This window comes from Protomyctophum parallelum, assembly GCF_964188405.1.
Source record: "Protomyctophum parallelum genome assembly, chromosome: 12".
Classification (NCBI taxonomy): Eukaryota; Metazoa; Chordata; class Actinopteri; order Myctophiformes; family Myctophidae; genus Protomyctophum; species Protomyctophum parallelum.
This window is the reverse complement of record NC_139712.1, coordinates 41,607,105-41,627,694: the sequence shown is the minus strand read 5'-3', so window position 1 is coordinate 41,627,694 and position 20,590 is coordinate 41,607,105. Positions and strand designations below refer to the sequence as shown.

The 20,590-nt window shown below is 43.4% G+C and overlaps 2 protein-coding genes across 3 annotated transcripts in view; one reads left to right on the top strand and one right to left on the bottom strand.

Annotated features, from left to right (window-relative positions):
- pola1 (polymerase (DNA directed), alpha 1) overlaps positions 1-3,828 on the bottom strand; it is a 113,332-nt gene extending 109,504 nt beyond the window's left edge. Inside the window, exons 1-7 of one of the 2 annotated variants that reach the window (XM_083778484.1) lie at positions 3,669-3,828; positions 2,598-2,722; positions 2,336-2,432; positions 1,927-2,004; positions 1,675-1,784; positions 1,468-1,530; positions 34-132 (exon numbers count right to left, since the gene is read on the bottom strand). In XM_083778484.1, coding sequence (XP_083634610.1) covers positions 34-132; positions 1,468-1,530; positions 1,675-1,784; positions 1,927-2,004; positions 2,336-2,432; positions 2,598-2,722; positions 3,669-3,717 — 621 coding nt within the window. In that variant the 5' untranslated portion in view covers positions 3,718-3,828. The remainder of the gene's footprint in view (positions 1-33; positions 133-1,467; positions 1,531-1,674; positions 1,785-1,926; positions 2,005-2,335; positions 2,433-2,597; positions 2,723-3,668) is intronic. The other variant, XM_083778485.1, reaches the window with a different exon arrangement.
- Positions 3,829-8,235: 4,407 nt separating this feature from the next.
- Positions 8,236-19,626, top strand: LOC310867755 (choline-phosphate cytidylyltransferase B-like; the record flags this gene model as incomplete). The annotated part of the gene is made up of 8 exons (XM_083777879.1): positions 8,236-8,289; positions 12,268-12,367; positions 13,784-13,900; positions 15,700-15,851; positions 17,048-17,126; positions 17,366-17,508; positions 18,516-18,704; positions 19,345-19,626. The coding sequence occupies exons 1-8, from the start codon at positions 8,251-8,253 to the stop codon at positions 19,624-19,626; spliced, it is 1,101 nt and encodes a 366-aa protein (XP_083634005.1). The 5' UTR covers positions 8,236-8,250.
- Between the last annotated feature and the right edge of the window lie 964 nt (positions 19,627-20,590).

The window sequence follows — 20,590 nt, the reverse complement described above, 5'->3', positions numbered from 1 at the left end:
TTCTCAAATGAAATGTATCTGTAAGTCTGGTACCTTCGACATCTGTGGTTTGATAGAGAACGGGTTCATAGGAGACCCAAGGGTCTTCCTTTTCTTTAGGGCGACCACTGGAGGGGTCAGAAGAGATGGCTTCTGAGGGCAAAAAAACCTGGATGGGTTAAAGGGCCACTTCACCTCTTTTGCTGCCCAAGTAGTCTCGTGTAGCCAGACAACTATTCCACAATCTCCGACGGAAGCATTTGGAATTTGCGAGAGGCAACAGTCTGGCAATGCGAGACTACTGCCCAAGTGACGTCCCTCATGCGACTCCTCCATGTCACTCGCGTGACTACTGGCCAACCACAGCGCATCTTTTCCAGGACTTATGTTACACACGCGGAAGCTTGACATGCTTCGCAAAGGAATCTCGGGAAAATTGTGCCTTCACTTTTGACACGGCCCCCAGAGCCGGAAGAGACATATACGTTTATGTCTATGACCACAAGGAGGGGAAATGCACTAAAGCATTATGGGCATTGTAGGAATTCAGTAATCATTAGTCATTTTTTTCTGGCCATAGGGTGCAAATTTCAAATTGCGCTACTGTTATCTACTACAAATACTATTATCATTGAGTGACTGCAGTTTCTTTCAGCGGTGAAATAAAGATGAATCATGGATCAATTCAGTGACACTAGCAAATGACATACTATAGTCACACGTCTAAAGACATCAGACTCTGTTCAGCAGCTGAACACTCCAGGAGATGAAGGATGTTAAGGCTCTATAAGTTACAACTTTGTCAATCATACATAGGCATATCTATGAGTGGCAGCCAGAGTGTTTCATCAAATATAATTTTCCCTTGTGATATTTAGATTTTGTCCAGCCCATCACGTGTGTACAGAATTCAAAATGTAGGATTGATTATTGTCACGGACGGACAGAAGTCATTCTTTCCCTTTGCATACCGCACCGGATCGCACTCGCCTATTAGTTTGCATTGCATTCAGAACGTGCCCTTAATTAACAACCTAAATGGTAAATGGTGCATTTATATAGCGCCTTTATCCAAGGCGCTTTACAGAGATTGTGCATTACATTCACCCATTCATACACCGATGGCAGCGGAAACCATGCAAGGCACCATCTAGCACATCGGGAGCAATTAGGGGTTCAGTGTCTTGCTCAAGGACACTTCGACAGTAACTCTGGGGGAGCCCGGGTTCGAACTGGCAACCTTACGGTTACCATCCAGGCACTCTACCCCTGAGCCACCGCCGCCCCCGCCCACCTAACTGCAGCTGTGTGTGGCTCTCAGCGTAGTCGGTGTCCCACCGAAGTTGAAGTGCATCATGCGCTGTGTCAGAGAATAACAGATAGAAGCGCGCAAACTCTATCCCTAATCCCTAATATACACATAACACAGCACGTGTTTGAACGTCTGAACTGACTCTGATGACATGCGTCTCATGACAGAAGACTGACCTCAGAGCGCAGGTCCTGTAGGAGGTCTCCCAGTAAGTCATCTTTGGACAGGTCCACATCTTTCTACAAGAGACACACATCACATCGTCAGACAAACACGGAACAAGAGCCACACACACACACACACAAAAACAAGCTCCACATGTGTCGCTTCTGCTCCCAGTAGTAAACACAACAAGCACCTCAGAGACACTAACAAGCACACACCTCAGCTGGTTTCTTGACATTGCTGTTCATGAAGAGGTTCTTTATGGTGTTAGGTTTGGCGACAGGAGCTTTCTTTAGGGTTGTCTTAGAGTCCTTAGCACCTGCTTTGCCTGCTAAAGACATCAGACACACAAAATAATGTACTTGTATCAACTAGTATCAACGATGAAAAATGAAGACACGTTACTTTGAGAACCTCTGCAGTATGCAAACAAACAACAAGCATAGGCAAACACAGCCTTGGTTGTTCACCTTTGCCTTTTTCTACAACGTCGTCGGCCAGATCATCATCAAAGATTTCTCTTCCGTCCTCCACATACCCCGTTCCATCTGAGACAGCAAGAGAAGCCAACAGAGACAGTTGTTACATTATTATTCATTCATGTCATGATTACCTGTTGTTTTGTTCGTGCACAAACAAATCTACACTAAAGCTCCCTCCCTCTACACTAAATCTCTTCGTCAAAACTAGCAGACATTATCTGATATTTTCGTCGTTTGGATAGGGAGTCGGGGCGCTACGGTTCAAGTGGTAAATTGATAGGGGGGGGGGGGGGGGGGGGGAGAGAGAGAGAGAGAGAGAGAGAGAGAGAGAGAGAGAGAGAGAGAGAGAGAATATAACAATGAGAGAAGAATCAGTCGCCACAGAATCCATCCTCACCGTCATCAATGATCCAGTCATCATCTTGTCTGTCTCGCACCATCCTAGAGTACTGCTCCTCATCCACCTCCTCATAGACACTGGTAACATCCTCCACCTGGAACACACACACAGGTTGACTATACAAAGGCTGGTGTATCAAATGGAATAAGCATACATTTGCACATCACATAGGGAATATCTACAGTACATCTCTGTATGCATGCTACATGCAGTTCTGATATTCATCATGCATGCACACAACACACTCTTAAGACCTGACCTCATATTTGATCTTCTCCCCTTTCTTGGCTTTCCTGATCTGCTCCAGTGCAGACTTCCTTCCCACTTTCTCCTTTTTCTCTCGCCGGGATCTGGAGCTGGCCAGACCATCTCCTGCATCATCTCCTGGATGGACCGGAAGAGGCGGGACATGTGTCACATTATGATATACAGACAGATCAGATGTCTGACTGTAAGCTAAGCTAAGCTAAAGCCAAAACACTTTTTTTCCTTTATAAACTAGAAACAGAGCACAGGTGAAAAATGTATGGCTGTTAATTTAACAAATGTCTTCACTGAAGCAACTTGGATGCATCTGTGCAGTTTCGTAACAGGTGGTACGCACCTGTTTCACTTGGAATAACTGTGTGTGTGTGTGTGTGTGTGTGTGTGTGTGTGTGTGTGTGTGTGTGTGTGTGTGTGTGTGTGTGTGTGTGTGTGTGTGTGTGTGTGTGTGTGTGTGTGTGTGTGTGTGTGTGTGTGTGTCTTAACAGAGATAGATAAACCCAGTAGTACAGGTGCAATATAGTGGAGATTCATTTATTATTATTATTGATTATTAATACAATCAGACTTTTCTGTTTTCTGTCTTTTCTGTTGGCTGTCAATGGTATTGCAACTTAGATGCGGCTAGGTCTCCCCTTCCTTACTCCTTCCTTCCTAAACATACACAGCTACAAATTAAATATAGCTTGTCGTGTGACAGTTGTTACAGTAAGTTACAGTAGTTAATTAAACATAACATACAGACCATATAACTGTGCTGTGGTTGATATACCAACACAGCTATTGTTACAACCCCTTTGTCAGTGGTTATCAAAGTGAGGTCCAGGGACACTCAGCGTTCCCTGGGGGGGGGGTCCAAATAATGGACCTTAAGAGGTCTGTAACCATAACTCAGAGCATACAAATGGAACCAAATGGACCCTTTATTTCATTTGTACGGTCTCAGAGTTATGGAGGTCCTTGACAACATAAAGCTTGAGAACCACTACCCCACTATGCATGCTATTTTTTGCTTGGCTAGCTTCTTAGCTAGTTTCACTTATGCTTGTCTGTGATGCTCACTCACCTCCCTCCCCATTCTCCATCTCTTTCTCTGGGTTGGACACCGGAGCCATTGGTTTATTTCCTGTTTATTGAGAGTTTATTCGCCTTTTTTAATCCTCTCTCGTAAATACGACGGGAGTCAAGTCAACAACACAACAATACAATAGAGCATTCCGCGCCAAATCGCCTTGACGCCAGTTCCCGGGGAAAGTCATATGCAGGATATTACGCACGCATTATGGTCAGCCAGTGAAGTCTATATCCCATAGGCTCGGAGGCCGATCACGGTGTGATTGGTTAATTCGCCAAATGGCTTGGTATCAACGGTTGCCGGACAACCAACTAGCCAATCGCACTTATCGCAGCCTAACCGTCGCTCCAGGCTATGGGATAGTAGGCTCCACTCAACACTAGTGCTCCTCAATTATCTGCATTCTAGGGTCTGCACGCATGATGTCGCTGTTGTACAATATAAAAATCGCGAGAATCAGAGAATGGATATCTGTTACTGCAGTAGCCTACATTTTGGTAGTTGTTGTGTTTGTCTTCCGTCACAGTCCGTCGGTGTATGAATTTAATTTAATTTAAACAAAGATCACAAAGCTGCCATCTGGTGAGCATAATTACCATGCCGATTTAAAATATTCGGAATTATGACTAAATTAAACAAACTAGCCTACTAGTACAATTGTGCAAGTGTGTCTGCTTATCAGACATTAATTCGGGAAGCATAGCATCGCCTGCTTATACTAAATACTAATTGAACCTTGTTTCCATAGCGACCTAGTTGGACTTTTTGAGTGTTTTTGAGCACGGTGTGCTAGCTGTCCTAGATCAGATAGCCTAAGTAAGCCTGGGACCGAGGCTAGTCCTAGATTGGAGGATGAAAGCGCGTCGGGGCGTGGTGTCTGTTGGGACTCGCCCCAGACACTACACCCAGTCCTTATGACAAAAACATAATACAAAGGCTGTGCTTGTGCATGTGCTGTCCCCCATACTGCCCTCCCTCGGGGCTTTTCAATACACTCATTTGCATGGTTCTTTTGTTGCAAACAACTTGCAATCAACAGTGCTGGACACACTGACAGTAAGTATTTACTTGAGTACTGTTTAAGTAGCCTCCTTCTTTTTTGCAAGCATATGACCTTCACTCCACTACGTTTTAAATAGGCTATTGTACTTGTTATTTCTGACACAACACTACATTTCTAGGAAGGGACCTAAATGTAGGCACAATGTAGGTACACAATATATTAGGAATGAACAATGTCAAATATGCCTAGATTAGTGAAAATAGGCGATCTACAAGCTCACTATGCCTTAATTGCAGTATACAAGTTGTGAGGTTGTATACTATTTTCACTTTTTCCCCGTTTGTCTTTAGGGGGAGGGGTCAAAGTTTCGATTCAGCAATGCATTGATATTAAAAAGTAAATGTAGGCTGCCTGCAATCAATAACATGTTGTGCCCTGAAGCTTTCAGAGAATATTGAATGCTTTATCTAGGGCTCTCGCATGAACGTGACATGTGTTGCCAATTGAGGCCAATTGATCGCCTACACATTAGGCTACACAATTACACCTTAGACCTTAGACAATCAGGGATAAGTTAACTCTTTGAGTGGAGCTGCAAGAACTTCATCATGCATGGTGAATAAAACGTAGTATTTTCCAGTAAGGCTATGGACCTGGTAGCTGTATGTTCAGTGGTTGACAGTGGCGTAAAGTAACTATAGTACATTTATTCAACTACACTGTAGTGTAGGCCTACTTAAGTACAATTTTGAGGTATTTTTACTTTACTAGGAGTATTTCCAATGTTCAGTACTTTTACTTCTACTACATCTCAGAGGGAAATATTATACTTTTTTACTCCACTACAATTATTTGAAAACTTTCATTACTTTGTAGATTTTTATTATAATTACAAAACATTCAGCCCACGCAGCCCTATATACATTCCAGCCATTTGAAAATAGCAGATCTACAAGTTCAAACTGCCTGAGCACAATATCTCCCCTGGTCAAGAAAGAGGGGATTCTCCCATGCTGGATACTGGGGTTCAAATCTTGGGTAGGTTTAAATAGGCCTATAACTAACTAAATTCCTATAACTACATGCCTATATTCATCAGTGTTGTTTTCGGCAGCAAATTTCTATTTTAGTTTTAGTCATAGTCTCTTGAATAGTTTTCACTTAGTTTTAGTCACATTTTAGTCACCTGGAATGTTCTAGTGTTTAGTCTAGTTTTAGTCGACTAAATGTCATACGATTTTAGTCGACTAAATCTACAGTTGATTTAGTCGACTAAAATGTGTTTTGACAGGCCTTGATGTCGTTGTAATGACATATTTTACACTTTGGTTGCATGCTGAAAATAGCAGATATACAATCTCACAACGCATCGCACGCGACGCGTTGTGAGATTGTATATCTGCTATTTTCAGCATGCAACCCAGCATGAAACTAGATCTCTTGTCCACTAGTCCCTTACTAACATTTTAGTCTAGTTTTTATTTGTTGACGAAATTGTCAGTATATTTAGTCTTAGTTTTAGTCATCATAGATTCGTTTTTATTTAGTTTTAGTCAGTGAAAAAAGGTAGTCGACGAACATTTTTCGTCTTAGTTTTAGTCGACGAAAACAACACTGATATTCATGACACATATTGATCCTCAGTACACATACAGTAGGCTACATGTCCTTTTTACTGGTGATAGATTGCACATCATAATAGGCTCTTTATACAGTCCAAGTGCAGGCAGCCAGGACAGTCAATAGGTCCAGTATACAGTATGTATATTTTCATTCAGTGACAGAATGCACATGATAACTATGCAATTATTTCTGCGTTATACACTACGTATTGACCAACCCTGCAGGGTGCAGCGGGCCAGATTGTAATTTTAAGTTGTCTTTTATATTGTTCTCATTCTATTCTTATACCGTTATCTCTATCATTATTTCATCCTTACTGCTGTGCTGCTATGACAAGTTGGATTTCCTTTTATATATATTATAGCCTACTGTATGATTTGTACTGTACTGTAGATAGATAGATAGATAGACAGTCTCTCTCTCACACACACACACACACACACACACACACACAGTCACACACACACACACACACACACACACACACACACACACACACATGAATGGCATGAAACATATGGATTGGAGGCAGCTTTAACTCTCAGTATTGTACAGTGACTGGCAGTCTGGTGTTGGTGGACCAATCAGGACAGACCAGTGAAAGCAGCCGTGCGAGGGACGGTGTGTGTGTGGGTTGGGGGGGGGGGGGGGGGGGGGGGGGGGGGGGGAGTGTTGCACGTGGTGTTGCTGAACCAAAGATGCATTGTGTCTGTGTTTGTGACTGACGGAGCAGTAAACTGACACATAAACTGGTATTATTTCCTGTAGGACATCATCGTCATCATCATCATCATCATCATCATCATCATCATGGTGAAACAAAGGTGCACCAGCACACGTTCCAGACACACATCGACTGCTCCTCAATGTAGGAGGAGTCCACGCAAGGTAAGACAGTAATTGTACTCATTAAATAAAGATGCTCTTGCTTGCTATTTATAAAATACTGCATACTTTGCCTTGTCTCAGCCTATTAACGGACTACCTCAAAAAATATATATAGGCTAACTGTAAGTGCAATTGTTTCAAAGTTTGAGGCTTCAGTCAACGTGGATAGGAATTTCTGTTTGAGAAAGATAAAAAAAAATAACATGTTTTAATTAATACTGTAGGCCTACTATTCATACTTAAGGTAGTTAACAATTCATTGTCAATTCAAAATATAGGAATGTATTTGATTTGAACATGAACATCAAATTTTACTCTGAAAGAAACCTACAGTAGGCCTATAGAGGCCCCTTATAACAGATTAAATCACTTTCAAGTTGTGTAAGCTTCTGAAAGGTGTGTACACATTTGTATGCTGGAATATGTACATAATCTGTGTGTGTAGTAACAAGTCAGTGTCATTGTAACTCATTAAAGTTTACTTCAGTTCAAATGCTGTCAAAGCACTGAATTAATCTCACCTATTCAATTCAACACGTGGAAAAGGGGGGGAAAACTGAAACGTAACAAAAGACCCTAAACGGAGACTCACTGCCAAAACTCAGCTATGGAAAACACAGTGATGCTCCGTGCCATCTCTCACTTATGGTGCTATGGGCAGCCTGGCCAATCCCGGCCCCTCATGCAAATGAGGCGGCTGCATCCGCGGCTCTGATTGGAGGGCAGCGTTGTCTTCCACGCTCTCCTCTCCTCCGTCGCCATGGCGAGGGCTACTACTAGGACCTAGTGGACTTGTGTGCTGCTGCTGCTGTGTCGGGCCTACAACGGGCGAGGGCTCACTCTGCTAATGAGAGGAGGAGGAGGAGGGGAGGGGAGGGGAGAGAGGGCGGGGGCTTAGAGGTGGAAGAGACAGAGGAGAGAGAGAGAGAGAGAGACGGAGTGTGCTGAGGGAGGGAGGGAGGGAGAGAGAGAGAGAGAGAGAGAGAGGCATCGTCTCACTGATGCTGAGTCACATACGGGGGGACCACCAGAGCCCTACCCCATGAATCTTTGGGAATAATGGAGGAGCTAGAACACACGTGCCCCCATCCGCGGACGGTAGGGCATTAGCTTAACCGATGTTAAGTGTGTGTGTGTGTGTGTGTGTGTGTGTGTGTGTGTGTGTGTGTGTGTCTTTGTGCCTTCGTGTCCTTGAGTGTTTTGTATGAGAGGGAGAGATAGATGGAGAGAGGGGGGGGGGGGACACAAAGAGGCTTGCTTGTTACGAAACAGTCCCATTGCATGTGGTACTGAGATGCTCAGAATGCTGAGTGGACTGTGTTGTGTGTGTGCGCGCGCACACGCGCGTGTGTGTCTTTGTCTTTGTGCATGTCTAAGAGGGTTCGACATGATGAACATGATACCCAGCATGAGGGCACGCAGTGAAAGCACAAGAACAGAGAAAAGAGGCGTTTAAAACCTGATGATATTGTTTGCTCCTCCTCAGTAAATTCTGATACATTGTCTGAGATTTTACTGTACCCATTTCACCTGTCCGAATAACTTCACTGCCTTTCCCGTTTCTGTCGACACCAAAACATCTATCATCATCGCCTCACTCCTGTTTCCGTCCCCTATCTGCTTCCCCACCTCTCTGTCTCTCCGTTTGCCTGTGACACTTTATCATCATTGCTGTGTTTTCTCTCTCCCTCTCTGCTCTGTTCCATGGTTTTTCCAGGCTAATCCTTCCTTCCTATGGCAGATGTTGCACAGCTTGAGCCGGTGCGGGCTTTACTGAGCACGCTCGCTGTGTTCATCCCGATAGGCTGGTGGTTCTGGCTAGCTTGTGTAAAAAAGCCAAGTCTGAAGTCTGCCATCTGCTCCTTGTTGACTGTCTAACTGTCAGCCCCTCCCCTTCACACCTTGCCCAGTGTATCATGGGTAATATTAAGTGTTCAGAGCATCAGAGCATCAGCCTAGAAAAATTGTTTTGCTCTTTTGGATCTTGAGCCAAGATGTTTGGTACTAAATGCGTTGGTTCTTGGTTGGTTGGTCTGTGTTCTGCTTATAGAGAATGACAGGATAAAAATATTGTGTATCATGGTTATAATGTTTTGGCCCTGCCCGAGGCGATTGCCAGGAAATTCAACATTTCCTCTGTTAAATACAAAATGACAATAATATGATAATAATTATGTAATTATGATAAATATAACAATGATAAATGTGTTATAATAAGTGTAAAGAATAGAAAGAAAAAACGAAAGGTGATGGAAAGAGATGGAAGAAGGAAAGGTGGACAGGGTTCAGTTGCCTCAGAAGGCAAGGGGAGTCTGACACCAATCTGGATGTTGGGGCAGCTTAAATACAGATTCTACAAGGATGACCAAAAAGATGTGTTCTCAGCAATTGAGTATGGAAGGTAAATTCTGCCTGACTATAGAAACGCTCCACACGTCCATGCTCAGCGACTGTCGGAGAGCAGAGACACTCCCCTGACCAACTATGAACATGTGTTCCATTCTCATCAACTGAGAATGAAAGGCCTACTGCTATATGTAAGGCCATAGTCACTGCCTTAGCCAGAATACTGATTTGAGGCACATTCTCCCTGCGTTTATAAAACCTTGTAGTTAACATGTCGTCTTGATGTCTGGGTCTGCTGATTGCCTACAGAGGAATAGCTACTTATTGCTTTATGAGCCTGCTGCTTAATAACGAGGATCTACTAAGACTCATTTACTTTCCTTACTAAGACATTACATTCAGATCCAGCAGCATACAAGGTTCAAGGTTATTTATTAGTGTCCCCAAAGGGCAATTGGTTTTACAGCAGGTCATAAGGCTTGAAACACATATAACATACATCAATCGAACCAAACATATTGCTGCTGGTCGCAAGCGTGCGCTGTGCCCGGCCTACTTGCATCTTCAGAAGAAAATGCGACCGCCCTCTTCAAGAGGCAAGCAGAGCATATATTGATATAACCAAAGTAAGATGAATACTAAATCAATAATAAATCAATAATCTAAAAGGAATATATATTGCATTTCTGTTACAGTTTTATGTTCCCTTTACGGAATTATTGTCATGAATGGACAATGCATGAGACCCAACTAAACACAACTGATACTGGAATGTCCGATTTCAGAGTCACCTGCTCAAAACCTATGCTTATTCCAATGACAACATCATTGAATATTCTGGTTACCATCTCATGTAACATTTAAATAACCTTTAGCTGAGGTGCTGACTTGACTCATAGAGCATGCTACACATTTGGGTTTAGTGTTTCTGCCTTGTCTGTTGACTGGAAACGGACCATGTTTGTAGAGGCCGGCTGATTTGGATACCTTAACTTAAATGCATACAGTAGGTGGATTATGAGACAAAGGGTCCCTGGGCACAGACGTACCGGGGACCCCCCAGCAGCAGGTGCACTAATTTACAGCCAGAATCAGAATCAGCTTGTCACATCACAGGTTTACAGAAGTAATTTGTTTTTATGCATAGCTCCATCATGCTTATTACTTATTTCTATGGGAAACAGGAAAGGGGAGATAAAGAAGGGAGGGGGGCATGGGGGAAAAGAGATCAATCAAAGAAAAGAAGCAGATTATCTACATATTGTACACATAGTTCCTGAAATAAGATATAGTACCTGAAATAAGATATAAAGTTGCATGAGCATAGCAGCAGATGTATACATGATATGGTATACTATGGACGTTAGTTAATGTAAGCTAGCTAACACACAAAAAAGACAAATGTCAGTGTGTTGTACGTGGGATTAAGGTGCACAAATGTCAGCGCGTGTCGACCACATAATCCACATAAAGTAGACCGACACTGGTATAATCTGCAAGCACAAGCAGGTCCATGAGGAAGAGAAAAGAAAAAGCCCAAGTCACAGTCAAACACCACAACTATTTTGAACTGTGCTGGGCACTTGCATACTGTAGTGTAGTAGGCTATACACAGAACGCCGCCACCATACCAACACACCCGCATCTCAATAGGATTTTACAGGTTCCAGTGCCGTTTTGCACTTGCTTTTTCATGCCCCTCTAAAGTCATAAACTGGCAGGTTAAACTGGCACTTAAGTTAAAAGGTATAATGGTGATTTCCTTCCTGTGACATCTACAAAGTGAATGGCTATTTTTTTTTTTTTCCATTAGGACTTTGCCAAACAATGCAAAGTTAATAACAGCGGCAATTAACACAAAGGCTCTGGCTTAGGGGCCCTCTGAGCTCTTGGGCCCCTTGGCCTGGGCCCGGTAGGACCATGCAGTAATCCACCCCTGCTTAAATGACGTCAGATGTTTTTCTGCCTCTCTGACTATCTTAGCCTGTTTGCTACTTTCTCTCTGATTCTGCAAACAAACGGGATGAACTGACAATATGGGGTATGGCTTAATTTTATTTAGTGAAACATTCTGTATAAAAGGTTTAGTTTAGTTAATTCATCAGAGGCCTTACTGTACTATACTATACACTACAGATATATCCCAGACAGTGCGGACACACATACACAAGCACAGGGGGATCAATAGCACTGAGTGCTGCCCTGTCCATCCCCAAATCAATAGTTGTGATAAGGACTTGGCACCAAGATCTGGTCAATACAGACAGTAACTGAACTGGGCTTGAGAAGCACACATGCTGTGATAAACATGCTGTGTTAATCTTTATTTTTGTCCTCTCTACTATTTCAAATTTGTGCTGTCATTTCTCCACCTCTCCTGTTCCTCTCACATCATGTGCTTCTTTGCATTCCACAATGCTCAGTCATTTTAAAGAAGCTTATCATTATCATAAAATACTTGTTGGTGGTCCAAGCCAGAGAACTAAAAGTCATCTATTTTTTTTAAAGGTTTTTTTGTGGCTTTCGCCTTTATTTGATATATTTTATGGAGGGACAGACAGTAGGCTGACAGGAAATGGGGAGAGAGATGGGGGGGAAGACATGCAGTAAAGGCCGTCGGGATCGGGAGTCGAACCCGCGGCACACTGCCAGACTGGATTACCAGCCAAGGTGCCTGGCCACTAAAAGTCATCTCTATCTCATCTCATGATCATCATCTGTCTGTCTTAGACTCTGACAGAGCCAGCCATTTTTGCCAAGGAGACCAGCTGTGAGTGTCATGCTCCCCATGAGAGACTAACCATCGCCCAAGCCAGTTTAGGAACCCCAGGTAGGTTTCTCCTCCCCTTGATTCTCTTCTCTGTTTCTTATCAACTCACTGAATCCTCTTTCACCATTTACCGTATACACTCATTATTGACATTGTTACAGTATATGAAAAAATGGTTGCTTGAAAGCCAAAGCTGCAATTCATGAATATTTTAGGTGTATTTCTTTTTTTATGATGTGTTCCCTATGTAATGTTATGTAAATGTATTCCACTTTTTGACTGTTCGTTTTTCCGTTTTGTGTTTCCTGCGAGGACTGCGGATGAAAATTAGCAACTGTGCTATATCCGGTGTATTTACGTCCATTAATATGCATTGTCCTGTCCAAATAAACAAATAAAGTAATGTGCCATAGGAACCAGTCAATATCCATGAACTCTACTTTTGGCAAATAGCAGAACCGCATTGAGAAAATGATGTTATGCATTGGCTTCACAGATTGTCCGAGCTTTGTATCACGCTTCACTAGGAAAGACCTAGCATCAGACATTAGAACCTCTTAGGGTTGTTTATTGAGTATGGTCTTTATGGGCGTGTCGCATGCGAAGCATAAACGGCCACGGCATGAAAAGACATTGGGGAAGCCAGCATGGTCATCTAAGGAGCGTGTAGAATGCGGCTTAGATGGCCAAGGGCGGGTGAAGCCATTAAAGGTACCGGCATTATCATCTAAGGCAAACCTAAGGCAAACCTTTTTGGCCTGTTACCTCCTGACCTAGCTGATGCACCCCCCCCCCCCCCCCCACATGGAAATATAAATCTATCTAGAGAAATATATTTCCTTTTTATCCACATATATGAACCTGAATATGGCATAATATATGCAGCATAGGCTATATTCTGCATTACTTGCCATATATTGGCATAATATGTTAATATATTTAAAATAAAACCATAGCACCACCATTAGACATTTCATGTCGCGCACCCCCTAGAAGGCGCTCGCGCACCACAGTTTGGGAACCACTGATCTGAAGGTCATCACCTCACGTGAGCGTGAAATGTGTGGCATGAAATGCAGCTTGGGTGGTCAGGTCGGGGGAGGATGCCATTAGAGGTGCTGGCATGAACATCTAAGGTCATCACTCACTACACGCGAGCGAGCATGTAGCGCGCTCGCTCGGGGGCACGAATGACACCGGAGGTGCTGGCTTGGTCATCTAATGTCGTCACATCACCACACGCAAGCGTGCAGAGCAAAGCAAAACGGAGCAAAGCATGGAATGTCTGTATCTGTCTGTATTGTCCTTTAACTATTTTTCAACAGATAAATCTGTAGTTCTGTACACATACTGTATGAATGGAAACAAATGGTGTTGTGTTGCTGTAGTCAAGTGTATGTTGTTTGTCTCTGATGGTGTTGTGTTGCTGTAGTCAAGAGTATGTTTGTCTCTGATGGTGTCTCTGTGTGTTGGCAGTGGACCGGCCGGTCAGAGTTTATGCAGATGGCATCTTCGACCTGTTCCACTCTGGCCATGCCCGAGCTCTCATGCAGGCCAAGAACCTCTTCCCTAATACCTACCTGATAGTTGGAGGTAGGACACACTACATTACTGTACACACAATATTCAGGGCACTTTTCTTTAGTGATTTGTGATTAAAATGTTCAACAATTTCTTGTTCAGTGATTTGTGATTAAAATGTTCAACAATGTCTTGTTCAATCTACTTCTTTTTTTACCAGCTGCTGTGTAAGCACAGCTGGTCAGCGTTCTCTCTGCGGCGCTTTCACGCCCACTTGCTGTAGTTGAGACCTACTGTATGTTTCTCATTGGCTGTACTGACAACCTATCGTCCTGATTGGCTGCCTCGTCTCTATGCAGTAGTACTGTCCATAAAAGGTTGTCAATACTGGAATGAGCTCCCTCTTACACTGAGGGAGATCCCCACTTTCACAGCTTTTAAACGACAATTGAAACAATGGTTAAAAAATAACCAGTCTTGTGATCATGCATGACGCAGCGCTTAGTCCAAAATAGAGTAAATGTCAAGTTATGTGGGATTTTTCTGAAACCTTTTTGCCCAAACTTGAAAAACGGCTTAGCCGACAGGGGGAACTGTGGTCAACTCAATAAGACAACTTCTTTCCTCTTTCGTTTGTTTTTACTTTGAAATTAGTTGTGGTACAGGTAAGTACAGTAGTATTTAGGTTGAAAACCTTAAACAGAGAAAAAGACAAAAACAAAATACAAGCTGTCATTAACTATGTAAGGTCATTCATAATTAAACAAAAATAATAACTGAAATTCACTCATTTCACTTGAATAACCAGGGTTACTAATGTAACCTACAGCACTGAATCACTAGTCACTTCAGTAATTCAAATAAACAGGTTGTTTTAACTCATATTATCTACAATATTCAATTCAATATCATCAATTCGACCCAGCAAGCAATTATAGCAGTTAAAAGTAAGTTAAAGTAACTTGCATCAAACTTAAGAAATAAAATAAACTGCAATGCAGAAACACTTATCGCACCAGTGGCATTCCCCTAGATGGCTTGACAGGTTTCAGTCTTCCCAGCTCCAATGTTTGGTTAGTCTTTTAGTTGTTCTGCTGTTCTCTCCATGCAGTGTTTACCACTGATGCTGCTTTTCATACTGAACAAACACTTCCTGTTTTCTGTGTTTTCTGTGCCTCTCCCCAATCAGGGGGGCGGTGGCTCAGGGGTAGAGTGCCTGGATGGTAACCGTAAGGTTGCCAGTTCGAACCCGGGCTCCCCCAGAGTTACTGTCGAAGTTTACCATTTACCAATCAGTGATTGTCACCAGCTGCTGACTCATAATCAGTGATTGACAGCAATAATTGGCACCAATGATTGATTGAGGCCAATTAGGGGGTTTGACAGCACAGTAAACCTACCCTAATAATAGTTTAATCTTTTCTTATTTTTCATTCTTATTAGTCTTATTACGTTTGAAATGTTTGAAATGAGAGGAAACACTGAAGCGAAAAATACATGGTGGTAATGTTAACTCGTAAAAGTATTGAAAGTTTAGCAGCAACCATACCATAATGTGAAAACATTTGGACATTCGCAAACCATATGGAAGAAGGTTCTAAATTTATTTTCACTTAAATGTTGTGGTTTGTGTTTTAATTTTTTGAAGAATTTCCAAAATTATTTTGAAAAATGCGGTACATTTGTTGTAAGCATTCCAAGAAATCCATTCATGTTAAAATATTTAAAACAAATTGTGAAAATAGCTAATATGGACAAGTTTATAATTATTTGGGTCTCACAAGCTCAAACGTTCGGGAACTCCTGGTTTATTGCTCTCTCTCTCTCTCTCCCTCTCCCTCTCTCTCTCTCTCTCTCTCTCTCTGCGACAGTGTGCAGTGATGAACTGACTCATAAGTACAAAGGGTTCACGGTGATGACGGAGGATGAGCGCTACGAGGCCTTGAGACACTGTCGCTACGTGGACGAGGTGGTCAGAGATGCTCCCTGGACACTCGCACCTGACTTCCTGGAGAAACACAAGGTGTGTGTGTGTGTGTGTGTGTGTGTGTGTGTGTGTGTGTGTGCTTGTACTAGTAGTACTAATATCGAAATCTGTGTAAAGTATCTGTTGTAACTAAAGCTGTTAAATACGTAGTGTAGTGGTCTAGTAAAAAGTACAATATCTCTCTTTTTGAGCAGAAGTAGTACAGAAAAATGGAAATACTCAAGTAAAGTAAAGGTAGGCCGACCTCTAAATTGTACTTAAGTACAGTACCTGAGTACATGCACTTGTTTACTTCCCACCACTGAGCCTGTGGATGTGCGCTCCAGTGCAGTCCAGTGACTGTCATAAGGGATGTGTGCTCCAGTGCAGTCCAGTGACTGTCATAAGGGATGTGTGCTCCAGTGCAGTGTTGACTGTCATAAGGGATGTGCGCTCCAGTGCAGTGTTGACTGTCATAAGGGATGTGCGCTCCAGTGTAGTGTTGACTGTCATAGAGGATGTGCGCTCCAGTGCAGTGTTGACTGTCATAGAGGATGTGTGCTCCAGTGCAGTGTTGACTGTCATAAGGGATGTGTGCTCCAGTGCAGTGTTGACTGTCATAAGGGATGTGCGCTCCAGTGCAGTGTTGACTGTCATAAGGGATGTGTGCTCCAGTGCAGTGTTGACTGTCATAAGGGATGTGTGCTCCAGTGCAGTGTTGACTGTCATAGAGGATGTGCGCTCCAGTGCAGTGTTGACTGTCATAAGGGATGTGTGCTCCAGTGCAGTGTTGACTGTCATAAGGGATGTGTGCTCCAGTGCAGTGTTGACTGTCATAAGGGATGTGTGCTCCAGTGCAGTGTTGACTGTCATAAGGGATGTGCGCTCCAGTGCAGTGTTGACTGTCATAAGGGATGTGTGCTCCAGTGCAGTGTTGACTGTCATAAGGGATGTGTGCTCCAGTGCAGTGTTGACTGTCATAAGGGATGTGTGCTCCAGTGCAGTGTTGACTGTCATAAGGGATGTGTGCTCCAGTGCAGTGTTGACTGTCATAAGGGATGTGTGCTCCAGTGCAGTGTTGACTGTCATAAGGGATGTGTGCTCCAGTGCAGTGTTGACTGTCATAAGGGATGTGCGCTCCAGTGCAGTGTTGACTGTCATAAGGGATGTGTGCTCCAGTGAAGTGTTGACTGTCATAAGGGATGTGTGCTCCAGTGCAGTGTTGACTGTCATACAGCACGTGTTCTTCTCAGATCGATTTTGTGGCTCACGATGACATCCCATACTCCTCAGCGGGCTCGGAGGACGTCTATAAACACATCAAAGAAGCAGGTTAGTCTGCACGAAAAACATCATCACACAAATCATCCCTTTCTTGGATTATGATTTCATAGCAAGGTTATTGTCCCCTCTAGTTTATTTATTTCAGTGTGTGTGTGTGTGTGTGTGTGTGTGTGTGTGTGTGTGTGTGTGTGTGTGTGTGTGTGTGTGTGTGTGTGTGTGTGTGTGTGTGCGTGCATGCATGCGTGCATGTGGGTGCTTACGGGTGTGTGTGTGCGCATGCCTACCAGGTATGTTTGTGCCCACCCAACGGACGGAGGGCATCTCAACGTCTGACCTCATTACTCGAATCGTCAGGGATTATGACGTGTACGCGCGCCGCAACCTCCAACGTGGTTACACTGCCAAAGAACTCAATGTCAGCTACATCAATGTAAGCACAGAGCCACCCCCATGGCACGCAGCATGGTACAATAAAATAATGTTGAACTCTGAGCAAACATAACACAATTAAATGAAATATATCCAGTCAGTACGGTTATAATAATAATAATAATAATAATAAAACTTTATTTGTATAGCACCTTTCATGACATGAAATGCAGCTCAAAGTGCTTTACAGAACAATGGAGAATAAAAGAAAAGCAAGGCAATGACATTAAAAAACAAGCAGTAATGCAATACAGTGAGGACATGAATAACAAAAAATAAAAGATCAATTAAAAGCAATGTTGTAGAGGTGGGTCTTGAGCTGAGCTTTAAAAATGTCTACAGAGGCTGCCTGACGAAGGTACAGTGGGAGCTTGTTCCATGCCGACGGCCCGTAGAAGCAAAAAGCTGCTTCCCCGTATTTTTTAGTTGCCATTTTGTTAGGCAAAGCGAGCAGGCCAGCAGTGGAAGACCTTAGGGGGCGGTTTGGGACATATTTAGGCAGGCAGTCATGTAGGTAGGAAGGTGTGAGACCATTGAGAGCTTTATAGACAAATAATTTTGTCAAATCAATCCTAAAAACAACCGGAAGCCAGTGCAGTGATGCCAAAACTGGAGTAATATGTTCTCTCATCTTAGTTCTAGTTAAAACTCTGGCTGGTTATACTCCTTCTCAGAGTTCTCTTCTGAATTGAACAAAAAATAAATAAACCTGCAGATTTATCCTTATTTGCCGGGACTCGCACATTTGCTGCTCACTATCTTAGTCCAAACTGGACCCTTGTAGGCCTGTAACTCTTAGGGCATACAGTATATTCTCAGAGTTAAATTAACCCTGAGCATTTTACAGTGTAATGGGACTAAATTACTAGGTGTTTGACAGCCTGCTGTGAATATAGTGACATACATGTTGCTCGACAGTCGACAACAATTACTCTCAACTGAAAAGCTCAAATGAGGCTTTGAATTGCCGTAATGGATTCCCTCTGGGTTCCCATGTGGTTCTGCCAGGAGAAGAAGTATCGTCTGCAGAACCAGGTGGACCGCATGAAGGAGAAGGTTAAGACAGTCGAGGAGAAGAGCAAACACTTTGTGTACCGCGTGGAGGAGAAAAGCCATGACCTCATCCAGAAGTGGGAGGAGAAATCCAGAGACTTCATCGGCAACTTCCTGGAACTGTTTGGCCCAGATGGGACGTGGGTAAGTCAGTCAGTCACACACTCTCATGTATGAAGAGGAAACATTCGCACACAGCTATGATATGTATTTGCAGTCATCATACCAGTGTCTTCCAATTTGCATAATTTACCCGTGTATCAATTAGTGTTAGTGCATTGTTTCTCAACTGGGGATCAGCATACCCCTTGTAATCCATCCATGGTAAAATAGAAAAATACGCCCGCACACTGTTGATCTGCTGAGGATAATTTATTAAGAAAGGGCAACGTTTCGGTCACTTAATGCCTTCTTCATTCTTCTTCATACAGCAGTTTGACAGATTTATTTATATACAAACATTTGGTTAAAAAACAACCAATCACTAGACAGCTTGTGATGATGATGACCAATATGGTGACATCATTTAAAGTGCTGTGCGATTATACTGATCATGATGATGCTATACATGTAACCTACATGTATGTGGTGTTTGTTTTTGAAGAGCTAGGTAGGCCTTTTCCAGTGGCGGACAGTAATTAAGCAGAGAAAAGTGAGTCTTTAGAGGCCGAGGTTTACAATCCTCCAGTGACTGAGTGGTTGAGAACTATATATGTCTGCCATTGGCCTTCTCGGAACTGTTCCCTTCTTTGCCTTCTAAATTCTCGCCTCACCCCGTCCGCAGAAACAGGTGTTTCAGGAGCGCAGTGGACGGATGATCTCCTACGCCATGTCGCCCCGCGAGTCTCCGTGCAGCAGCCCTCCCCGAGAACTGTCTCCACCGCGCTCTCCTCCGTCGCCCACATCCCCTCCGTCCCCCCGCTGGCACGCCGCGCGGCCCTCTGCCTCGCGCTCGCCGTCACCCCCCATCCGCTGGCACACCGCTCGACCCTCACCCCCTACCTCCCCCAAAGGGGCGTCCGCTTCCATTAGTAGCATGAGTGAAGGCGACGAGGATGAGAAATAGACGTCTTTGGACCATGGAACGTGCACACACCCACTTGCGCGTGCACACCCATACACCCAGATACAAATCACTCACAGGACACTGCCTGGAAGCTGCTCACATGTACACATGACATGACACACACACACACACACACACACACTCATAATATCCTTCTACACATCCTGCACTGAAACTGGATGGATCCTCCATGAAGTTGCAGAGGGTGTTCATGGGAAATGTAGTTCTTCACTGTACTGTAAGACTAGTGGAAACGACATCAAGAACAAGAAGCCATCACAGTCTCTGTTGTTCGGGCTACTGAGCAGACAGGAGGTTTGCAAGAACCTGGGGGTTCATGAAACCAGATGGGGGGGCTTGGGGTGATTACAGCATCTTCGAAACATCTTCATTTGTGGGTCTTGCTGGCGTGCACCCACTGTCAGGTGGTCTGGAATATTTCCCAGCACCTCTTGACCTCTTACTAGGAACTGATAAGGTTTGCAAAATTGCCCAGTGCTGATGGAAACTGTCAGTGACAACCTGTTCAAAAAAATCACCTCGTCGTTTTTTGGTCCTCTTGTTTCCTTTAGTGGAGATGTTCTTTGTAATTCACACGTTACTGTAAATGAGTTCTCAAGTCATAATGTATTTTCCATTATCTCACAGCCATCCACTGTGATATGATTTGGTGTGATGGTCAGTGTGTGCAAGATGCAAAGAGATTAATATGATAGATCTTTGTTTTGTTTTATTTTGTTAATGTAACGTCAATGTCACCTTCTAACACCACTCAACTCAACTCTGTGATGTCACTTGGGTCACTTTACTTTCAGTAAGCAGACATGGGAGGGAAATGGCACCCCCCAGAGCAGCAGAGATGACACTGCAGACACCTTCCTCACAGTACAAAACACATGCTGTAACTTGACTGAATCAGTGCCCGTCTGTCTTCACTGCTTTTGCATAATTGATTGTTACATGA